The 21,057-nt window shown below is 36.9% G+C and overlaps 1 protein-coding gene across 1 annotated transcript in view; it reads left to right on the forward strand.

Annotated features, from left to right (window-relative positions):
* Positions 1–21,057, forward strand: part of ATRNL1 (attractin like 1) — a 480,268-nt gene that overhangs the window by 28,810 nt on the left and 430,401 nt on the right. The window contains exons 6-7 of the mRNA XM_090278658.1: positions 12,067–12,241; positions 14,970–15,057. Of these exons, the coding sequence (XP_090134784.1) occupies positions 12,067–12,241; positions 14,970–15,057 (263 nt within the window). The remainder of the gene's footprint in view (positions 1–12,066; positions 12,242–14,969; positions 15,058–21,057) is intronic.

Consider the following 21,057-nt stretch of genomic DNA (forward strand, 5'->3'; position numbering starts at 1 on the left):
ACAGGTTTTAAAAACACGTTACTAAGTGTGCTCAGTACCCACTTCAAGGCATTATTGTCGGCTCTGAAAATTATGCCCACCTTAAACCCATGTTATCTCAGAAAAAGATTAGTTTCTCCGACCACATAAAATACCAGTGATTACTCATTGAATTGAATTTGATTAGCTAGTATGATTATGACAGACAGAAATTTTTCAATGTTCTTTAATTACAGGGACTTGTCATTTATTAAGTGGCTCTTTTAATAATTTGTGACCTTTCTTCTCCTAAAAAGTGCCTTGAAGTATCTTTTTTCATTTGTTCACGTCAGTCTTGAAACTAAAATAATGTTATTTTCTAAGGAGAACATGGTATATCAAGAATATATTTAAGGTCTGAGAGAGACAGGTATAGCTTGTACGTGTAGCGTTTTTCACACTGCTATTCATTTTCATTTTATTTCCACAGTCCTGGGAACAAAAGGGGAAACATTTGTGTATACTGTTCTCTATGATCATGCCTGCCTTTTCTCGTTCTCTATTTTATTCATCCTTCCTTGAAATGCTTTATTTTCTGGGGGTTTTGTCATATAGATCTGGTTCAAAATAATATCCTTTGTTTTGCTGGCTTTTCCCTTTTTATTATTCTCTTCAGTAATGCCTCGAATCATAAAAAATTCCAATTTTTATAAGCAAATGGAAACGGGGAAGGAAAAACAAAGCGATACTATGAATAGTTTTATATAGACATTTTAAAATAAATTATCAAATATTATAGAAATAATACATTTTGTGTCATTACTCATTCTTAACAATTAAAGAATTGATCTCTGAATTAATGGAATATCTTGAGGGCGGAGTGCCTGGTGAAAGAGATATCACGTTGCTTGATTCCTTTGAGCTTCAGACCTGATCCCTGAGTCTGTATTTACGGAATTTGGGACAATGACCAAACTCATTAGGGGGAAAATGAGGTTTTCATTTCTGATACGTAGAATGTGGAGGAATCACTGAGTGGAAAATAAAAGAGATTTGTTTCTAGGCCCTCTGGGAAATGGTCAAAGAACTAGAGATATTTGAAAATGAGAGCTAAGGGGGCCATCTTTCTGAGATCCAAAATCTGGCTGTATTTTTGTAATGTGTTATTTGGAACTAGATTCTTTGGGTTAAAGATTGTTGCTGCTTTTATACTTTTATACTTTTATGTTGGTTAACTTTGGTTATTCTGTTTGGTTCTATGCTCATATAAAAAAAACCCCAAGTGTTGTGGCCTAGAAATTGAGATTTTTATTAAGAGAACACAGAGGAAAAATCTAGCTTTATATTGTCTTTTTTAAAAAAGATTTTATTTATTTTTAGAGAGAGGGGAAGGGAGGGAGAGAAGCATCCATGTGTGGTTGCCTTTCATGTGCCCCTGACTGAGGACCTGACCCACAACCCAGACATGTGCCCTGACCGCGAATTGAACCGGCGACACTTTGGTTCACAGGCCGGTGCGTAATCCACTGAGCTACACCAGCCAGGGATCTATTAAGTCTTGAGTTCCCTTATTAAACATTCTCTAGTGCTTGTCCTACCCTTCACATTTTCTTGTTCTTTAAATTTAGTTTTTCTCTGGAGCCCTTCCTGAGACTTCGGCTCAGCCATCACTACACTCCTTCCTTCTCCCTTAATTCTCTCAGCTAACTCTTTCTTCCTGAACCATCTACTTGCATCTTTTTACCATTTGAAGCATTTTTCCAGATTACATAGGAGTATATTTGAAGGATAAATAGCACCATTAAAGTCAGTCGTCCCCCTTTTCCTGTAGAAAGTACTTACAAAACCCGAAAGCCGAAGTCGTAGAGAAGATAGAAATGCTAAATGCAGCATTTTTGAAAGGCCTACAGGTTTAGTTTATGATGTTTAAATTTTGTCACGATGTGCACCTGCCAACGAGATATGCATATTAAATAGATTGCTTGGAGGATAGGGGCCCGTGTGGACTCATCTGCTTCTGTGACATTTTTCACATAATGCAATTTGTGTAAGTCTTAATAAGTCAAAGGAGGGAAAAAGGCAACTGTGAAAAGCATTTTTCTTTCAAGACGGCTTCCGAACATTGGGATAGGTGAGGAATTTTTGGAAGACATCAAAATTAAGATACAACAAATTGGATTTATGTTCCTAAGTACAGAACACAGTAGAACGTTCCCTCAAAGCAGCCGTCAAGGTATGGAGTCCCCTCCTCCCCCTGCCCCCAATCCACTCCCTAATCATAATGGCTGCAGGTTTCTGCCTTTTACATACAAAAACGTATCTGAATCACTGGAAGTCTTTGATTGTAAGCGGCAGAGGCAGTTCTGGCTTATTTGAGCAGAAAATGTAGTTATTGGATGGTATGGCGGAGACTCTCTCCCACAAGCCACTGAGTTTTTTTGGCTGAGCACGTGGCTTCCCAGCTACAAACTTCGTTTCTCAGCCTTCCTTGTGGCTGGTAGGGCTGTTGTACTCAGCTTAGGTCAGGAGGACGGGCGTGGAAGTGCTGTGTGGGAATGTTAGGACATCGAGACCTTCCCCGATGGCTGGTACAGGGCAGTAACTCTGGTCCCCAAGTAGCACGTGCTCACTTACAACCAGAATGTTTCATGAGAAATGAACTCTTAGCGTTTTTATGCAACTTATTTTTGGTTCTCTGCGCCTGCGCCCTCACTAAGACACGGGATGATGTGGAGTGGCTCACTGAAGGGATACAGGGCTGGAGGGATGTGGTTGGCGAGGGGCAGGTGCAACAGAGGGCTAAGCGGGACCCCAGCGAGGCAGAGCCACACACGGTGCGATTAGGGTCTCCCATCACTGCCACCCCCGGCTCCTTCCTGTGGCTGCTGCCCACGGCGGGCACGGACGGAGGGATTCTAAATTGTCCCCACGCTTTGGGTCCCATCTGAGGAGGATGTGAAGTCCTGCTGAGGAGCATCTGCTGGGCTCAGCCTAGGTCCTACCTTCCCCAGGGCTGCCAGGAGGGGCTGCGATAAAGAATTCAACTTCTCTGATTCGAGCAGTGGGAAGGGATCCTGTTTCTGAACAAAATCCACATACTGAGAGCTTTTCCCAAACCTCGGAATGGGGGTCCAAATGATGGCTATCTCCCCCACAAATACATTGAAGTAAAATATTTTAAAGTATAGATTGTTGCCATAATTGGCAAGGAACGGGCTCTATAAGTCCTCTCCTGTCTACTCAGAAAAACTTCGCAACGTGAAATGTTTGCTGAGATCAGACAAGGTAGAGACAAACCAGCAGGCTTCCGGGATGATTTTTTCCTTAATCCATTACAGCAGAACATTTTCCCCCTATACTGTAGAGATGAGAAATAGGTTCCCATCTTTTACATATCGCGTACTTAACCATTTGAAGATCGTCCTTGTTTCTTTCCTGTTCCAGAATGTCCTGTTCAGGTCTGCCGTCTGGTCCTTTTAAACGTCTTTAGGGTACACTCTGTGTTTCCAATGTTTCTTTTCAATCTAGTTCAGACACAGTTCTCATAGGAGGACTGGAGTTTTCAGCCTTTAAACTACTGGTTGAAAGATAATGCCTGAGCATGTAAGTCATGTAATGTGATCGTTTTGTACGGTGCCTCTGGTTCTTCATTTAAAGTCACACTTTGTTTGGGCTCCCTGCAGTCGCCTGCCTATCCTCTGTCCCTCCCTGTCTCAAGGCCTGCTCCACTGATACCCTAAGACCAGGCCAGAGATCCCCGTTACATGTGTTCATGGGGCCCTACCTTATGACTGTACAGCACTTGCCACATTTATATTTGTGTGATTCTTTGATTAGCTTTCCTCCTGGCCTGTAAACTCCATGGAGTTGAAATGATTGTATTTTCATCACCTTTCTGTCCCCAGCACCTCTGTAGTGTCTGACATGTAGCAGGCACTCAATTTCCTTTTCTTTTTCTTTCTTTTTTGATTGAACAAATGAATTAGAAATGTATTAGATTGTCAGTGTATTCATATGTGGACACTTAAATGCAGATGTTTGAGAAAGACTAGTACTTCAGTAAGTTATGCAATTTGCTTGACATAGAAAACAGAATTTCAAATACTGGGAAAAACAGCTGGATACGAGCACTGGGTTCTTGGATTCTTTGTCTTGTATTTGCTGCACTCCCCTGGTTTTAGATTTTAACATCTGCCATCGGGTGGCAGTATTGACCACCGGAACACACTTCAACTCTATGGCATCATTAGAGTTGTACAGATTTGGTAATTCTGTTCCTTTTAGAAACATAGAAAATCTTTTAACTCAAACCCATGAATATTTTATCCAAAAGTAACCTCTTCTGGGTTAGTTATATATTAGGACAGAGTTAGTTACTTCAGGATAGTGTATAAGAGCTCTGGGTCACAACACAATTCACAGAACATTCTGTGCTAGACATCTAGGTTCCTTCCTTATAGACGTTTGCTTAATGTTGCAGTATTTACGAACCCTTGTTCTGTTGTCTCTGACCTGGAGAAGTAGGATAAGTAAATCCTGCTCTCAGCCCTAGATAACTCTGTATTTGTCAGTTTTAACTCATCAGAACCAAAGTCTGGAAAGCTTTGTTTTAAGCCTCCCACAGCGCAAAAATGGATAGTTGGAAGCCACCGATCTTTGCTAATAGAAGTTTCTTTTCATACTGTGGTAGTATCATTGACCTGGACCCTAAGGACCCAGTGTTCTCGGGACAGACCTAGTCTGATGTTTGCTACTCACACAATTCATTGTTCTATAAACATTTACTATGTGGACATTTAAAATACACTGATATTGATACCAGGCCTTTGGAGATTGGTTTTATGACTTTGAAAGTGTTTAGAATACTTTGGAGACTGAAACAAAATAAAAATTTTCTAATGACATTAGAAGATAGGATTCTTGCATTGATGTTATCTCATTTGGCCTGTTATTGGAGACCTTCGGATTTAGTACACATACTAAATCATAAGAGCATTTCTGACATGATACAGGTAACTTACATATGCCTCTCTTCAAATCTCCTTTCTCAGCATATTTTCCCTTTCCTATTAGCAATCCAATTTCTTTTTTAATTTTAATTTTTTTATTACATCATTTTTTATTGTTATTCTGTCACAGTTGTTCCAGTGTTTCCCCCTTTGCCGTCCTCCGCCCATCCCCCACCTCTGCTCCCAGAGTCAGTCCCCAGCCTGTTGTCCACGTCCGTGGGTCATTCATACGTGTTCTTTGTCTAGTCCCTTCCCCTTCTTTCCACCATTAATCCCCTCTTGCTCCCCTCTGGTCACTTTCCGTCTGTTTCATGTTTCCGTGCCCGTGGTTCTGTTTTGTTCATTAGATTCCTCTTATAGGTGAGATCATATGGTATTTGTCTTTCACTGCCGGGCTTATTTCACCCAGCATATTTTCCACCTCCATTCATGCAGTTGCAAAAGGTAGGAGTTCCTTCTTTCTTTCTAATGGCCCATGGACATATGAAAAGACGCTTAATATCACTAGCCATCAGAGAGATGCAAATTAAAATCACAATGAGATACCACTTTACACCAGTCAGATGGCCATCATCAACAAATCAACAAGCAACAAGTGCTGGCGAGGATGCGGAGAAACGGGAACCCTACTGCACTGTTGGTGGGAATGCAGACTGGTGTGGCCACTGTGGAGAACAGTATAGAATTTCCTCAAAAAACTAAAAATGGAACTGCCTATTGATCCAGCAATCCCACTACTGGGAATATACCCTAAGAATCTCGAATCACCAATTCAAAAGGACCTATGCTCCCCTATGTTCATAGCAGCATTAGTTACAATAGCCAGGAGCTGGAAACAGCCCATCCATAAATGAGTGGAGCAATCCAGTTTCTGTTTGCGATACTGCTTTTCACGCATTAGGAGTAGTGTTGATGGAAAGACAAAGCTCCGTTTGTCAGCATCTGTAGAATTCTCTGAATTTCTCCATGTTTTTTCAATAAAGTCTCTTTTTTCTAGCCAAAATCAGTCTCTGTGTCTTACAACTAAAGAAATCCAACTGATAAGCTAACCCTAGGGATACAGTTAGAGGGTATATATATATTTTTGTTTTCTGTTAATAGAATTATTTAAAATAACAAGTTGGTCTGCAGTGTAGCGTTAGTTACAGCTGTGCAGCTTAACAACTGCATCTGATAGAGTCCAAAGTGAGCAGTATCTGTAATGTTTCTGACTGCGAACTGGCAAAAGAAGAGAAATAAAAGTTGGCCTTTTACTTACGTGCCTTAATAGAAAATATTTTTTTTCACGATGACATAGATTAACTATGAATTAAAGGTATGAGCCAAAACTGTATCAAAAAGAAGTCTAGATAGAGAGCAGACTGACACCTCTGTGGCAGGGGGTTGGGGGAAGGGCTGAGCAAAAAAGGAAAAGGACTCTCGAACATGGACAACAGCGTGGTGATTGCGGGGGGCAGGGGGTATAAGGAGACTCAATGGTAATGGAAAAGATACAATAATTAATAAATAAATAAATAAATAAATAAATAAATAAATAAATAAATAAATAAAAATAAATAAATAAAAATAAAAAAAAGAAGTCTAAAATTCTGGAGCAAGATTCTTCTCCCCCCCAAATCCCTTATATTTGGTTTCTTTACCTACTTTAAAAGATATAAAGAAACTCCACTCCGACTCATTCTTGCTTTGAGAAATCAAAGCTGACTGTTAAAAGATTAATCAGAAAAAGGAACAACGCAATTGTCTCTTTGTTGGAGGAGATAAAATTTTACTGCAAGGTTTCCCATTCTGCGTCTTTGTACACAGCAGTTACAGTTTTTCTGGTAATACCAGACATTTGTGTATCAGTCTGTTCATAAATTTGGGGCACCTGCAGGGAATTGCTGTTTCACTCACTTGAAGACATTAAATTTTTATCTTTCTTTATGGAAACAGTGTCATTTTTATAATTTTAATTTGTGTAAAAGAAATAAAAAAATTTGTACTGATTTCCATTATAAAATCAGAGATAGAGTCCTTTAGGAAAACTTCCTTCAGTGCAAAACAATTACAATACCTGGGGAAGGAAGAAACAATGTAATTCAGTAGGTCTGGGATTACTTTGGAAAAACTCCCAAAACTTTGTAGCACTTTATTCTAGGTTTTGTCCTTTGTTATCTGCTAATTTGATTTACTTATGATTACAGGAATTTTTGGCTTGAGATTTTACTGCGTTCTTTGGGTATATATATTTATAATATCTGATAACAAGTCTTCATTAACTACTTTTTGCCTGTAGATTTAATTATATTTAGTCTCCTTGTGTATAAATTGAGGGGATTGACTTAATAATAACACTAAAGTTACTATTATGAAGCTTTTATTATAGTATTAAGTCCAATCTCATTTTATATTCACAGAATGCTATGTTCTTTTAGCTATAATTTTCATTATTAAACTGAAGCTTAGAGAAGTTAAGGAGCTCGCCCAGCGTTTTACAGCTAATATGTAGGAAAGTTAGGTTTGACTCTTTGCTCATGCTTTTAATCTTTTCTAGCTCTAAGATTACTTACAGTTATTCATTCATTTAATAAGTGTATACTGAGGCTGATGATGTGGGGGCTGGAGACTCTATTAAGGACTTTTCATTTTATTTTAAGTCTGATGGGAAATGATTGAAAGATTTTGAATAGGGATTTGATAGGTATAGATTTATATTTTTAATTATTCTGCTTGCATTGTGGAGCATTGATGTGACGGGAAAGGAGCAAGAATGGAAAAATGGAAATAAAGAGACTGGTGTGGAGACTGTTGTAATAGTCCAGGTGACAGTGGATGGTGGCTTGGAGTAGGATGCTAATTGTCAAGGAAGGTATTAGTGGTTGGTGTCTGGTCGAGGTGACAGAATTTAAAAATATTTACGAGTGTAAGGTACGGATACTCAGGCACCAGCCAACCAAAATAGATGCTGACCTCAGCCTGGAGCAGGGTCCTGCATGAACAGTGCTGTGCCTTTAGTTGTCCCTTGTGCAGAGGTCTGGATCATCTCAGGAGGGGTCAGGGAAGCTGGGAAGGGAAGACTGGGTACGTGGGTATACGGGGCGGCATCTGCTTCATCAAAGCATTTCCATGGTTGGACGATCAGAGAGGCTGTATCCCTGCACACCTAGTGAATGTCACTCCAGGATTTATTGGTGGATTGGACTCGGGGTGTGGGAGAAAGAGAGAACTCAAGAATAGAGTCAAGGTCTTTGCCTTGGGCAACGGGGTGAATGAAGTGCCGTTTTCTGAGATGATAAACCCTGGCCAAGGATCAGATCTGGGAGAGAAACATCAAGATTTTGGTCTTGGACATGTCAAGTTAGAGATGATCATTAGATATGTCAGTAGACCTTCAAGTGGAAATGTCATTTAGGTTGTTTGACTTTACATCTGGAATTCAAGAGAGATTGTGGGGCTGGAGAAATACGTTTGAGAGGGATCAGCCTATCATTCTCCACTGGATGATTATCTAGACCAGCCTTCCCCTCAAGAATCAGTCTCTCAGCAACCTGTCCCTAACGCCTTAGAAATTCATTTATGCTCTTTGAATCATGATACTACACATGATCTGTGGAAAAGGTAGCATATTCAATCTTTATGAAAACCCACTGTAATATGAGTTATTTTATTGCATCTTTTTCAAGACAGCTGAGATCCGCTCATCTTGGGGAGAGTCCCATACTGACCCATAGAAGCTGTGCAGGGAGAGTTATGCAGGGTTATTGTATCAGGGGCCAGGCGAGGCAGTGGGAGAAGGGTTTTCATGGACATGTTTGTATAAAAAGGGAGTCTCGGGTGGCCTTAAATGTAGGTATAAATGTTAGCGTTTAAATGGCTGGCGAAGGCCTTGTGTATATCAAATGTTCTTTACAATTATTTGTGTTTTAAATTAATATTCAGTTTATAAATTTACATTTTAAATCATTTTAGTTATACAATGCAGAAAGCTACAAATTATGGCATTAATTTTCTTTAAAATTTCAAGTCTTCATAAATCTTTCATTCTATTTATAAATGTATTAATTCAGAGTAAAATAAAAGCAATCTGTAGAGTTGGTGATAGACTGTTCCTTCTGATAATTTCTGGAAGTTACATAAAACGTGGTAGAAACAAAGATAAGAATTGTGACTGCTATTTTCTTGTGTGTAGAATAGATTACAGTAAAATTAAAAAAAAAAAACCCCAACAACTAGAATCCTGTTTTCTCTATTAAAAAATGTTTAGTTTAAAGTAATTGATGTAATTAGCTTTTCGTGTTAGTTTCCCCGAACTGCTATCACAGGTTCCCACAAACGGACCCCTGGGAGGTTCCAGGTCTGAAACTGGTTTCCTTGGGCCAGCACCAAGGCGTTGTGTGGGCCGCACCCCTCTGGCGCCTCGAGGGCAGCCCTCTGTCCCTGACTTGCCCAGCTTCTAAGAGCAGCCGTCCCCACATTCCTTGCCTCCCTTTCCCTTCCTCCATCTTTAGAGCTTGCAGCCCAGCATCTTGTTTCTGTGGCCACATTGCTGCTGCTTCTGGAGTTAAGTCTCTCTCTCTTAATAGGACCGTTGTGATTACATGTAGAGCCTACTTTGATAATCCAGGAAAATCTCCCTAGTTCAAGATCCTTCATTTAATCCCATCTCAAAGCCCCTTTTGCCAGATAAGGTAAATATTCACAGGTTCCACTGGTTACGGCCTAGATATTTTTTTTTGGGGGGGGGGGGCGGCATTACTCAGCCTTCCACGCACTTGCTCTGAAATATTTTGCTTTAGGGAAGAGTTCATGTATCCCCGATTCTTAAGAATTTTACTTGCCGTTAAGGCCTGTCAAACTTGGTCGTGTCTTACCCTGGCATTATTTGACTGCATACAACTCTGCGCCTTTGCCTGGTAACTCTTCTTTACTTTCTATTTAGAAAGAGTTTCAAACTAATAGAGAAGTTGCAAGAATAAGAATAGCAAAGCATATTTGAATGTCCTTTACCAAGTTCACCTATTATTAACATTTAATTCTATTTGCTTATTATTCCTGATTTGCATGGTTTAAACTAAATCCACGTTTCCTTTTTTAAGAACACAAAATACAAAATTTATATCAATAGGAATAGTAGTTGCGTATAATGCCCATCAGCTCTCGTTCTCTTCAGTTAAATTGGAGGTTGGCACGCTTCTGTGTAAAGGGCCACGTAGTACATCCTCTTGGCTGTGTTGACCGTATGTATGGTCTCTCTGTTGCAACTACTCAGCTCTGCTGGTGGGGTGCAAAAGTAGCCACAGCCAATTCTTAAATGACTGAACATACTGCGTTCTAATTACACCTCATCTACAAAAACAGGGAGTGGGGTGAATTCTGCTCGTGGGCTATTGTTTGTCAACTCAAGTTAAATGAGTCGTGATTCAGAATTGTAGTTAAAGATTTTTTTTAAATTTAAATGAGCGTGTGCCTTTCATTTCTTTGATTAACACAGAATGGTTCAGAATCTTTTCACTCAAAAATAACACTTTTTATATCCAGTTTAAAAGATTGTGTCATTATCAGAGAGATAATCGAGAGTGATACTTAGTTGCACTTGAAAAAGGCAGACGCAGGATGTAAGCTTTGAAAAGGACTTTGAAGATAACAAACGAATGAATGAATGAATGAATGAATGAATGAATGGGTGAGTGAACAGATAAACAGATGAAAAGTGTATCTAGGCTAATGTTTCTCACATTAAAGCCAGTTTGGAAGTTTTTAAATTTCGTGATTCAATGATCATCTATAATTTTTTGATATAAGAAAATTTAAGATCGAGTGATTGGTCTCATAATTGAGTAAAAATGCCGCTTGATTGTAACACCAGCCTTTGTGTTGACTGGTAAGTTGGGACCAAGGAGTATTTCTTATTATAGACTCAAAAGAAAATTATGGACGTGTACAGATGCTTTTGTGAAAAGTGAAGGTCAAATGATGATATGAATTGAAAAGGGTTTTACAGGATAGAGGAAGGAAAAATGATGGGAGAATTATATCATCAAAATAATGTAGCTATCCTAAAGTTATGTGGGAAAATGTACTAGAAGAATTGCTATCACTTTCACCCTAGGACCAATAAATTAGTTAGAGCAAAACATCATCTATCCTGATAAATATACTTTAAGTTTATTGGTTTTATAAGTTTGTTTATATATACATATAATTTGTAAATTTATGTTGATTTTATATTTATAAATGAACTTTAAACATAAGGAGGTTATGTCTAGTTTTTATTTGAACATATTTAAGTTTGTTGAAAATATATTTCCTTTAGGAGCATTTATTCCATTACTTACATTTGAGGAAGACTGATCTAGGCTAGTTTCTCCTACATTTTACAGATGAGGGAAACAGGACTCATGAGTAACATGAATATGGATTGGAAAAGGCAGTGTTTTCAACTAGCATTTAAGTTATCCTGTGCTAATTAATATAAGTTTATTATACATAATATTTTTTTTTCTGTTTGAGAATAATAAGCTTTCCCTATTGAAACCAGTTTTGCTATTCTTAATAATGCTGAGAAAAAGTGTAATTTTATTTTTATATATGTTTAATAGTTTGCACTTTACAAATGCTTTAAAATCTCCACTGTCTTTTTAAAAAAATAAATATTTATAATAACCCTTAGAGGGTAGATTGCTATTTCTGTTTTATAGATAAAGGCTTAATGATGGGAAAGGTAAACAGACTTGCTTAAGGGCACACCTGTAGTAAGTGACACAGAACTTGGATTTGAGTACATTGTTTTCCATTCTAATATTCTAGCAGCCTAAAGTAATTATGAAATGTTATATTACTTAAACAGTTCTTTCAGATTATATTTATTTGAAAGTATTTGAGTCTGACTGAGTCGGATTTGAAGGCTCCCTGCCCACCCCAGGCATTACATTTCATGTTAGAATTTTCCCTTTAAGTTGTAGTTTAGACCATTTATGATATAATTTACTAATATGATGAGCATGGAATTACAATTTCCTTACTAATTTAATTACTAATTAAATTGCTAATTTTTTGGTTTTGTTTTTAATCCAAGTTCTTTGTTTAATCTCTTGTGCTGTTTAATTTTTTTTGTCAGGTCCTGATTGTTCTTTGAATGTTCCTTCCACCGAGTCGTACTGGATTCTGCCAAATGTTAAACCCTTCAGTCCTTCTGTGGGTCGGGCTTCCCATAAAGCAGTTTTACACGGGAAGTTTATGTGGGTGATCGGTGGATATAGTTTTAACTACAGTTCTTTCCAAATGGTCCTGAAGTGAGTATTTTTTTTCCAGATTTTTACAATCTATTATTTAAGCTGATTTTTTTTTGTTTTTGGTAATAAGACCATCCTAAATGCCTATTTTATTACTGTCCAAATTTATGAATGTTTATTTTTGTGATAGGTTCTATAATATATGCTACATGGAACTGATCTGAGAATCTGTAAGTTCAGTAGTTAAGTATTTGTCATTGTGCATATAGGTTTGTTTCGTAAAACCTGTCTAGGGCGCTTTTAATAAATTCTGAGTAAGAAAATATTAACTTAATGTAAGGAGAGGCCGGGCCTGTATTAGACATTATGATTTCTGCCACATTTTAGTTTTTTCAAAATGAAGTGTAGTCGCTTATATAAAAATACTTTGTTAGTCCTGTAAATTAATTTACCTGTATTTTTTTTTTTTTTTTTTACTTTGGACTTATTTTACAAGCTTTTGTTGGGAGAACAGTGCCAGTATTATAAAATACATTATTCATTTACCGTAGTCTCAGAAGAGATTGTCCTCTGCAGGATTGGATGATAAAGGGAATCCCATGGATGGCAGCTTTATCTGATTTCTTTCAGCTGGTGATTGTTTTTCATGGATGTTCAATAATGAAAGAATAAAAGAGGAAATAGGAAGAAAAGTTGGATTAACAATGTTTTCAGGAGTGAAAAGCATAATATGTAATAACTGGTGCAAGCTGGGCTTCAGCCCAGCAGAGCTGACCCTGGACAGCATGCTGTAATGCTGTGCCCCCAGTAGGTTGCCAGGTGTAGCAGATAAGGATATGGGACACCCAGGAAAACTTGAATTTCAGATAAACGACGAATAATTTTTTTAGTGTCAGTGGACCCTTGCAATATTCTTTTTAAATTTTGTCTCAAATAGTTCATGGGTTCTACCTATACTAAAAATTATTTGTCATTTATCTAAAATTCATATTTAATTGGGCATCCTGAATTTTATCTGGTGACCCTACACACTAAAATTATTAGCCCTATTACTTTCGGGTATTTGAAAATTCTGCTTATAAGAGGGGATTGCTTTAAAACTATGACTGAATATGTCTAACTAAAGTATAAAATAAATTCTGTGGAGAGGGAGGAAGAGTTTTAGGTAAATACTTAAGTGTATAATTAAAATTCTGTAACAAAATATATGACATAAAATATAATAGAAAGAATTGAAAGGAGTTGGTGGGATTAAAGTGAATTACTAATATAATATATGAAAAGAACCTGAAGAAATGAGTTTTAAATGTGGAAACTAAGGATATTAACTATGATTAATTAAAATAAAAAAGACCGTGAAAATAAAGTAAACTGGTTTTTGCATTTTTAATGGGCTGTAAGAAAGAACAGAGAAGAATATGAAAGATCAAGGTGGTCCACAAGGCCTAAGATATTTACTCTCGGGCCCTTCACGGAAATAATTTGTCAAGTCTTAATATATGGCAACTTGGCGGAAAGCGTCGCATGGTTGCAGATACTGACAGGGAGGTAGATGCAGCAGTGAGAGTCTGAGGAAGGTGTGTTCTAATTGATTATTGTTCTTTATTTGTATCATACACATGTATCATCTTAACTCCAGAGTAAGAGACAAGTTAAACATAATGCTGATGAGCGGTAGGGAGAAAGAGAAAAGAGGAGGTGAAAATTATTCGTGAGCTTCTTAAACAAGGTCCTCATCCGTTCTTGGCTGGGTGCTTCCTTTTGAATATTTTGGCAAATTGAAGAGATTTGAGGGTAGAATGTGATGGGGACAACTGAACTGGAATTCTGTTAGATAAGCATTTGAGATCCACAGTTTGGAACTTCTGTTTTCATGTGTATATTTTTGGACCAGTAGAACAAATATTAATTTTCATTTTTTATCCTGCAATCCAGTAGTACCTTATTTTTACAGAAGCTTCTATCTTACAAGATTCATTTCACACAATCTCAAATGATCAGCAAACAAGATATATTTGTGCATAGGAAATCGATTCTTCTTGGTTAATTTATATAATGCTGAGCTGAGTGCATGTAAAAGGCTAAAAATGAATATATAAAGCAAATGGCTTTTATAAAAACGGAGAGAATTTCCATCTATCTCCAAAAGACAAAGCTGGCTTGTTTTTTTGCTTCTGCAAAATTTATTTATTATTTTTATTACTTTTTAGTTGAACTTACTGTGGTTACATTGGTGAATAAAATTATATAGGTTTCAAGGGTACAATTCTGCAATACATCATCTGTACATTGCATTGCGTGCTCACCATCTAAAGTCTAGTCTCCTTCTGTCACCATTTATCCCATTCACCCTCTTCCACCTGCTCCTACCCCACCTTCCCTCTGGTAATCACCATTCTGTTGTCTGTGTCCATGACTTTATTATTATTATTTTTTTGCTTAATCCCTTTACCTAGTTCCCCCAGCCCCCTAGCCTCCATCCCCTCTGACAGCTGTCAGTCTTTTTTGTTTGGTAAAATTAAAAATGTACAGACCAGCTCACTATTGTTTACGTTAAGCAGTTGGTGGAAATTATTAAAGCAATTGAACAAATTAATTCCAGTAATAAATAGCCATGTCAAGTTAATGTATGTTACACATTTAGGTGATTGAATGCTGATTTAGAGTAGGTATATCTTGAATGTGTTTATGAAACATATCTAATATGGTACATGAAATTATGAGTTTGCAAATTAAAAAACCAAAAATGAATCTCAGCTTGTGAAGTTATTTTTTTCTTGTTTTTTAGTTACAATTTAGAAAACAACATATGGAATGTGGGAACTCTGTCAAGGGGACCTCTCCAGAGATATGGACACTCTCTTGCTTTATATCAGGTATGGATCCTACTTTTAAATTAAAAAAAAAATTTTGAGTTCACCTTAGACCTAAAAAATACTAAATCTCAGCCTTATTTCAAACACCTAATAAGAACAATCAATCATATGGATCACAATGACTTGAGCTGTCACAATTTCAAATACTATTTAAGTAAAAGTAATAGGTTTTAGCAGTCACTTTTCAAATTGTGGTGTAATACACATAATATAAAACTTACCACTTTAACTATTTTTAAGTTAGAGATCTTGGTGTTAAGGACATTCAAGTTGTTGTCCAGCCATTACCACTATTATTTCCAGACTATTTTTTTGTCTTAAAACTGAAGCTTTTTTTTTACCATTAAACAACAATTTGCCATTCCCCGCTTCCCTGGACCCTGGTAACCATCATTCAGCTTCTATCTGTGAATTCGACTAGTCTGGGTACCTTATATTAATAAACTCACCGTATTTGTCCTTTAATGACTGGCTTATTTCACTTAGTATAATGTCCTCTATGTTTATGCATGTTATAGCATGTGTCAGAATTTCCTTTCTTTTAAAGCCTGTGTAATAGTTCATTGTATGTATATAACACATTTTGCTTATTCACTTATCCATGGAGAAACACTTGGGTTGCTTTTACCTTTGTGGCTATTGTGAATAAGGCTGGTATGAACATGGGTGTACAAATATCGGCTCCTGCCCCGACTTTCAGTTTTTGGGGTAGATAGCCAGGAGGGAAATTGCTAAATTAAATGGTAATTCTATTTTTTTATTTTTTTTGAGGAATTTCCGTACTGTTTTCCGCAGAGACTGCACCATTTTACATTCACACCAGCAGTGCACAGGGGTGTCAGTTTTTCTACATCCTCTGGTATCTCATTGTGGTTTTGATTTGTGTTTCCTTAATGATCACTGATATTGAAATCTTTTCAAGTGCTTATTGGCTATTTGTATACCTTCTCTGGATAAATATATATTCAAGTCCTTTTCCCATTTTTGAAATTGGGATGTTTGTTTTCTTATTGTTGAATTGTAAGGGTTTTTTTTAAAAAAATGTATTCTAGATATTAACTCCTAGTTGGATATATGATTTCCAAGTATTTTCTCCTATTCTGTGGGCTGTTTTTTTTTTTTCACTCTGTTGATAGTCTTATTTGATCCACAAAAGTTTTTAATTTTGACAGCTCCGATTTATGTTTTTTTTTTTTTTTTTTTTTTTTTTTTGTTACATGTGCTTCGGGTGTCACATCCAAGAAATCATTGCCAAATCCAATGTCACAAAACCTTTCTGTTGTGTTTTCTTTTAAGAGTTTTAAAGTGTTCTTATTTTTAGGCCTTTAGCTGATTTTGAATAAATTTCGTGTATGGCAAAGGTCCAATTTCATTCATTTACATGTAGATATTCAATTTTCTCAGCATCTTTGTTAAAAAGACTGTCTTTTCCCCTTTGAATGGTCTGGCACCCATATCAAAAATCATTTGACTGTATATATGAGGTGTTTTTCTGAGCCCTCTATTCCTTTGGTCTATGAGGTCTGTCCAGAAAGTATCCAGCCACATACTATGAAAAACAGATATGTTTATTGAAGAAGATACAAGATAAAAGAAACACTGTACATAGGACAATGATCCCTCAGTCTCCTTCAAACTAGGCACCCTGGAACCTCACCCAGTCACCCTCAGCTGCCCCATCGTATTTTCCTGAATCTCATTGAATGTCTGAAATCTCTTCCCTTTCAAAGGTGATTTTAGTTTTGGGAAAAGCCAGAAGTCTCAGGGCACCAATCTGGGCTGTAGGGGAGCTGAGTCACCTGGGTGATTTGATGTTTTGCCAAAAAACTCTGCAAGAGACATGATGCATGAGTAGGTGCATTGTCGTGATGAAGCTACCAATCACCAGTTGCCCATAGCTGCGGCTGTTTTCATCATATTGGATTCCTCCACTGACAAAGAACATTGCAATAGTACTCATTATTTGTTTGGCCTGGAGGAATATACTTGCGATGGACAACACCTTCCCAATCAAAAGCACAGTTAACATGCTCCTGATCTTGTTCCGACTTTGCCACTCCTTCTTTGGACGTGGAGAACCAGGTGACTTCCATTGGGATGACTGGGCCTTCATTTCCGGATAAGATTCTTAGACCCACAGTTTATTTCTGGTTATGACCTTCTTGAGGAAATCTGGTTCATCAGCAGTGGTTTGAATCAAGTCATTAACAACTGCAGCACAATGTTCCTTCTGCTCGGGTAGCAGAATCCATGAAACGAGTTTTGTCATGACACATTTCATGCCAAGATCCTTTGTCTAAATCTTGGACACAGTAGTTTTTGGAGTTCCCAGATCATCTTCTAGTTCACTCATTGTCAGTTGCTGAGCTTTGTTGATTATACATTCAACATTCTCAGGTGTTTTGCTTGCTGCAGGCCTTCCAGAATGGGGATCACTTTCAACAGATTTTTGACCATCTTTCAAGCCTCGGTGCCACACTTTTATTAGCACTGCACTCATTGCATTGTCCCCAAAAGCCTTCTGAATCATCTGAATAATTTCCACAGAAGAATATTGAAACTTAACACAAAATTTGATGCATATCCATTGCTTTGCTCAGTCATTTTGAATGCGATGGCCACACAGTACACATGCTCACTCAATAACATCTACCACCCTTGCCGACTAGTACAGTGAAGTCATCATTGTTCATGCACGTACATTCCAGCCCACTCTCCTTGGCTGCCAGGTTACATCGGTGTTGCGCAAACCATTTTTGTTATATTAACAATGGCTGAACTTATTCCAGACAGACCTCGTATGCCTGTGTTGAATTTAGCACCACACAGTTTTGATTATTCTAGTCTTGTAATACATCATGAAATGAGGTAGTGTGAGACTTCCAACTTTGGTCTTGTTTTTCAAGTTCATTTTGTCTTTTCAGGGTCTCTGTAAGATTCCATATGATTATTAGGATTTTTTTTTTTTTTATTTCTGAAAATACGTTATTTGGACAGGGATTGCACTGTAATCAGTTACTTTTGTGTATTTGTGGGAGTCATGATTTAAATGGTAGGCTACTTAACTGGTTTTTATTTTGAATTAACAAAGATGCATATATTTTGTGATCTGTGACTAGACACTTCAAATCAGAATTTATACATTTTCTGTGCTTATTTAATAAAATTTGGAAAATACAAAAGCAAGGTAAAGAATAAACTACCACTTTTTATGCATATGCATGTTTTAAAAATGAAATTAAAATCTCTGTGTAAATATGTATGTATGTTTCAGTTTTTTCAAAATATTTTATTTTTTCTTAGAGGGGAAGGGAGGGAGAAAGAGAGGGACAAAAACATAGATGTGAGAGAGAAACATCGATCAGTTGCCTCTCTCATGCTCCCAAACCCCTTGGGACAGAGTCCACAACCTAGGTGTGTGGCCTGACCAGGAATTGAACTGGCAACCTCTTGCTTTGTGGGATGTTGCCCAACCAACTGAGCTATGCTGGTCAGGGCTGCTTTCTAGTTTTTTAAAATTAAATTTGTATAGGGTCATATAGGTTTCAAGTGTACATTTTTATGATACATGATCCTGTGTATTGCATTCTTTTAGATTTTTTGATTTATTTCATTTTTAACAGCTTTATTGAAATATAATTGACATACCATGTAATTCACTCATTCTAAATGTGTATAATTGAATGGCTTTCAGTGTATTCAGAGTTGTGCAACCATCTTTTGCAGATTTGTGCAAAATTGTAGTTGTCCAATCAAGTTTAGAACATTTTCATCATCTCACAAAGAAACTGTATCCTTTAGCTCTCACCCCAGACCTCTTCATCTTTCCAGCCTTAAGCAATCATGAACCTGCTTCCTGTCTCTGTAGACTTGTCTACTCTGGAAATTTCGTGTAAATGAAATTCTGTACTATGTGGCTGATGACTGGCATGTTGTAGCATGTATCAGTACTTCATTTTTATGGCTAAATAACATTCTGTTGTGTGGATATGCACTACATTTCTACATTTTGTTTATCCTTCCATAAGTTCATGGGCATTTGGGTTATTTTCACTTTTCAGCTCTTCAGAATAATTCTCCTACAAACATAAGTTTTTGTGAGGACATATGCACTCATTTCTCTTGAGTGTATACTTAGAATTGGAATTCCAGGGTCAAATGGTAACTCTGTATTTAACTTTTGGAGGAACTGCCACTGTTTTCTAAACTGGCTATCCCATTTTACATTCCCCCAGCCATGCAGGAAGGTTCCAACTTCTGCAGATCCTCGCCAGCTCTCATTTGTATCTGTCTTTTTGAATATAGCCATCCTAGTGGGTGTGAAGTGATACCTCATTGTGTTTTGACCGCATTCCTGTTGATTAATGATGTTGGGCATCATTTCATGTGCTTATTGGCCATCTGTATTTTCTTTGGAGAAAGGTCTATTCAAGTCCGTTGCCCATTTTTAAATTGGGTTATTTGTCTTTTTATTGTTGAGATGTAAAGGATTCTTTATGTATTCTAGATACAAGTCCCTTATGATTTGCAAATATTTCTTCCATTCTGTGAGCTTTCACTTTCTTAATGGTGTCTTTTCAAGGACAAAACTTTTTTTTTTCTTTTAAATTTTGCTGCAATCCAATTTCTTTTTCTTTTTGTTGTTGTTTATGATTATGGTGTCATATCAAAAGTCCATTGTCAAAACCAAGGTCATGAAGATTTATTCCATGTTTTCTTTAAGAGTTTTATAATTTGGCTCTTAGGTTTAGGCCTTTGATTCATTTTGACTTAAATTTTGTATATGGTAAGTAGTAAAGGTTCAAGTTCATTCTGATGCATGTCACTATTCAGGTTTCTTAGCACCACTTGTTGAAGAGATTATTCTTTCTCCATTGAATCTTGACACTCTTGTCAAATATCAGTTGACTATAGATGTGTGGATTTATTTCTAGACTCTGTTTTATTGATTTATATGTCTATGTTCATGCCAGTAGCACACTGTTTTGATTACTTTTGCTTTGTAGTAAGTTTTGAAGTTGAGAAGTGTGAGCCCTCCAATTGTATTTATTTTTTCAAGATTGTGTGCATATTCTGGGTCCCTTGCAATTTCCATATGAATTTAGGAGTCAGCTTGTCAATTTCTAAAAAGAAGCCATCTGGGATTCTGATAAAAATTGCACTGAATCTGTTGTTCAATTTGTGGAGTATTGCATTGCCTTGTTAATAGTAAGTCTTCTGACCAATGAACGTGGGATGTCTTTCCATTTATTTAGATCTTTTAAAATTTCTTCCAGCAATGTTTTGTTGCCTTCAGAGTAAGTTTAGAATTTCTTTTGTTAAATTTGTTCCTAGGTATATAATTTATTGATGTTTTTGTAACTGGAATTATTTTACTTAGTGTTATTTTTGGATTGTTCATTACAAGTATATAGAAATAAAATTGATTTTTGTACATTGATCTTATGTTCTGCAATGTGGTTGAACTCATTAGCTCTAATTGTTCTTTTTTTGATTTCTTAGTATTGTCTATATGTAAGTTCATATCTTCTGTGAATAGCAATATTTTACTTTTTTTTCAATCTGGATGTCTTTATTCAGTTTTTGCCTACTTGCTCTGACTAAAACCTTGAGTACAGTGAGGACTATACATGGCAGCCGTGGGCATGTTTGTCTTGTTCCTGATCGTAGTTGGAAAGCGTCCGCTCTTTCATCATTATGTATGATATTAGCTCTGTGTTTTTCTTAGATGATCTTTATTCGGTTGAAGAAATTCTTTTCTGTTCCTAGGTTGTTGAAATAGTAATGATTTGTATCATTTATGTATCGTTCATTTTAGTCATGTGATTAAAGCTATTTGTATAATTTATAAGTGCTATAAGTATCTTCCCAGAGCCAAGGGAAACGGTAATAAAAATGTACTCCATGTAATACACAAATGTGGCCTATCTTTTTGTGAGCCGTGCTGGATGAAAGCAGTGGATGGTCAAGGACAGCACAAGGCAGTACACGTAGATGGTA

This window comes from Furipterus horrens, unplaced genomic scaffold (assembly GCF_987537825.1).
Source record: "Furipterus horrens unplaced genomic scaffold, mFurHor1.1.pri manual_scaffold_5, whole genome shotgun sequence".
Classification (NCBI taxonomy): domain Eukaryota; kingdom Metazoa; phylum Chordata; class Mammalia; order Chiroptera; family Furipteridae; genus Furipterus; species Furipterus horrens.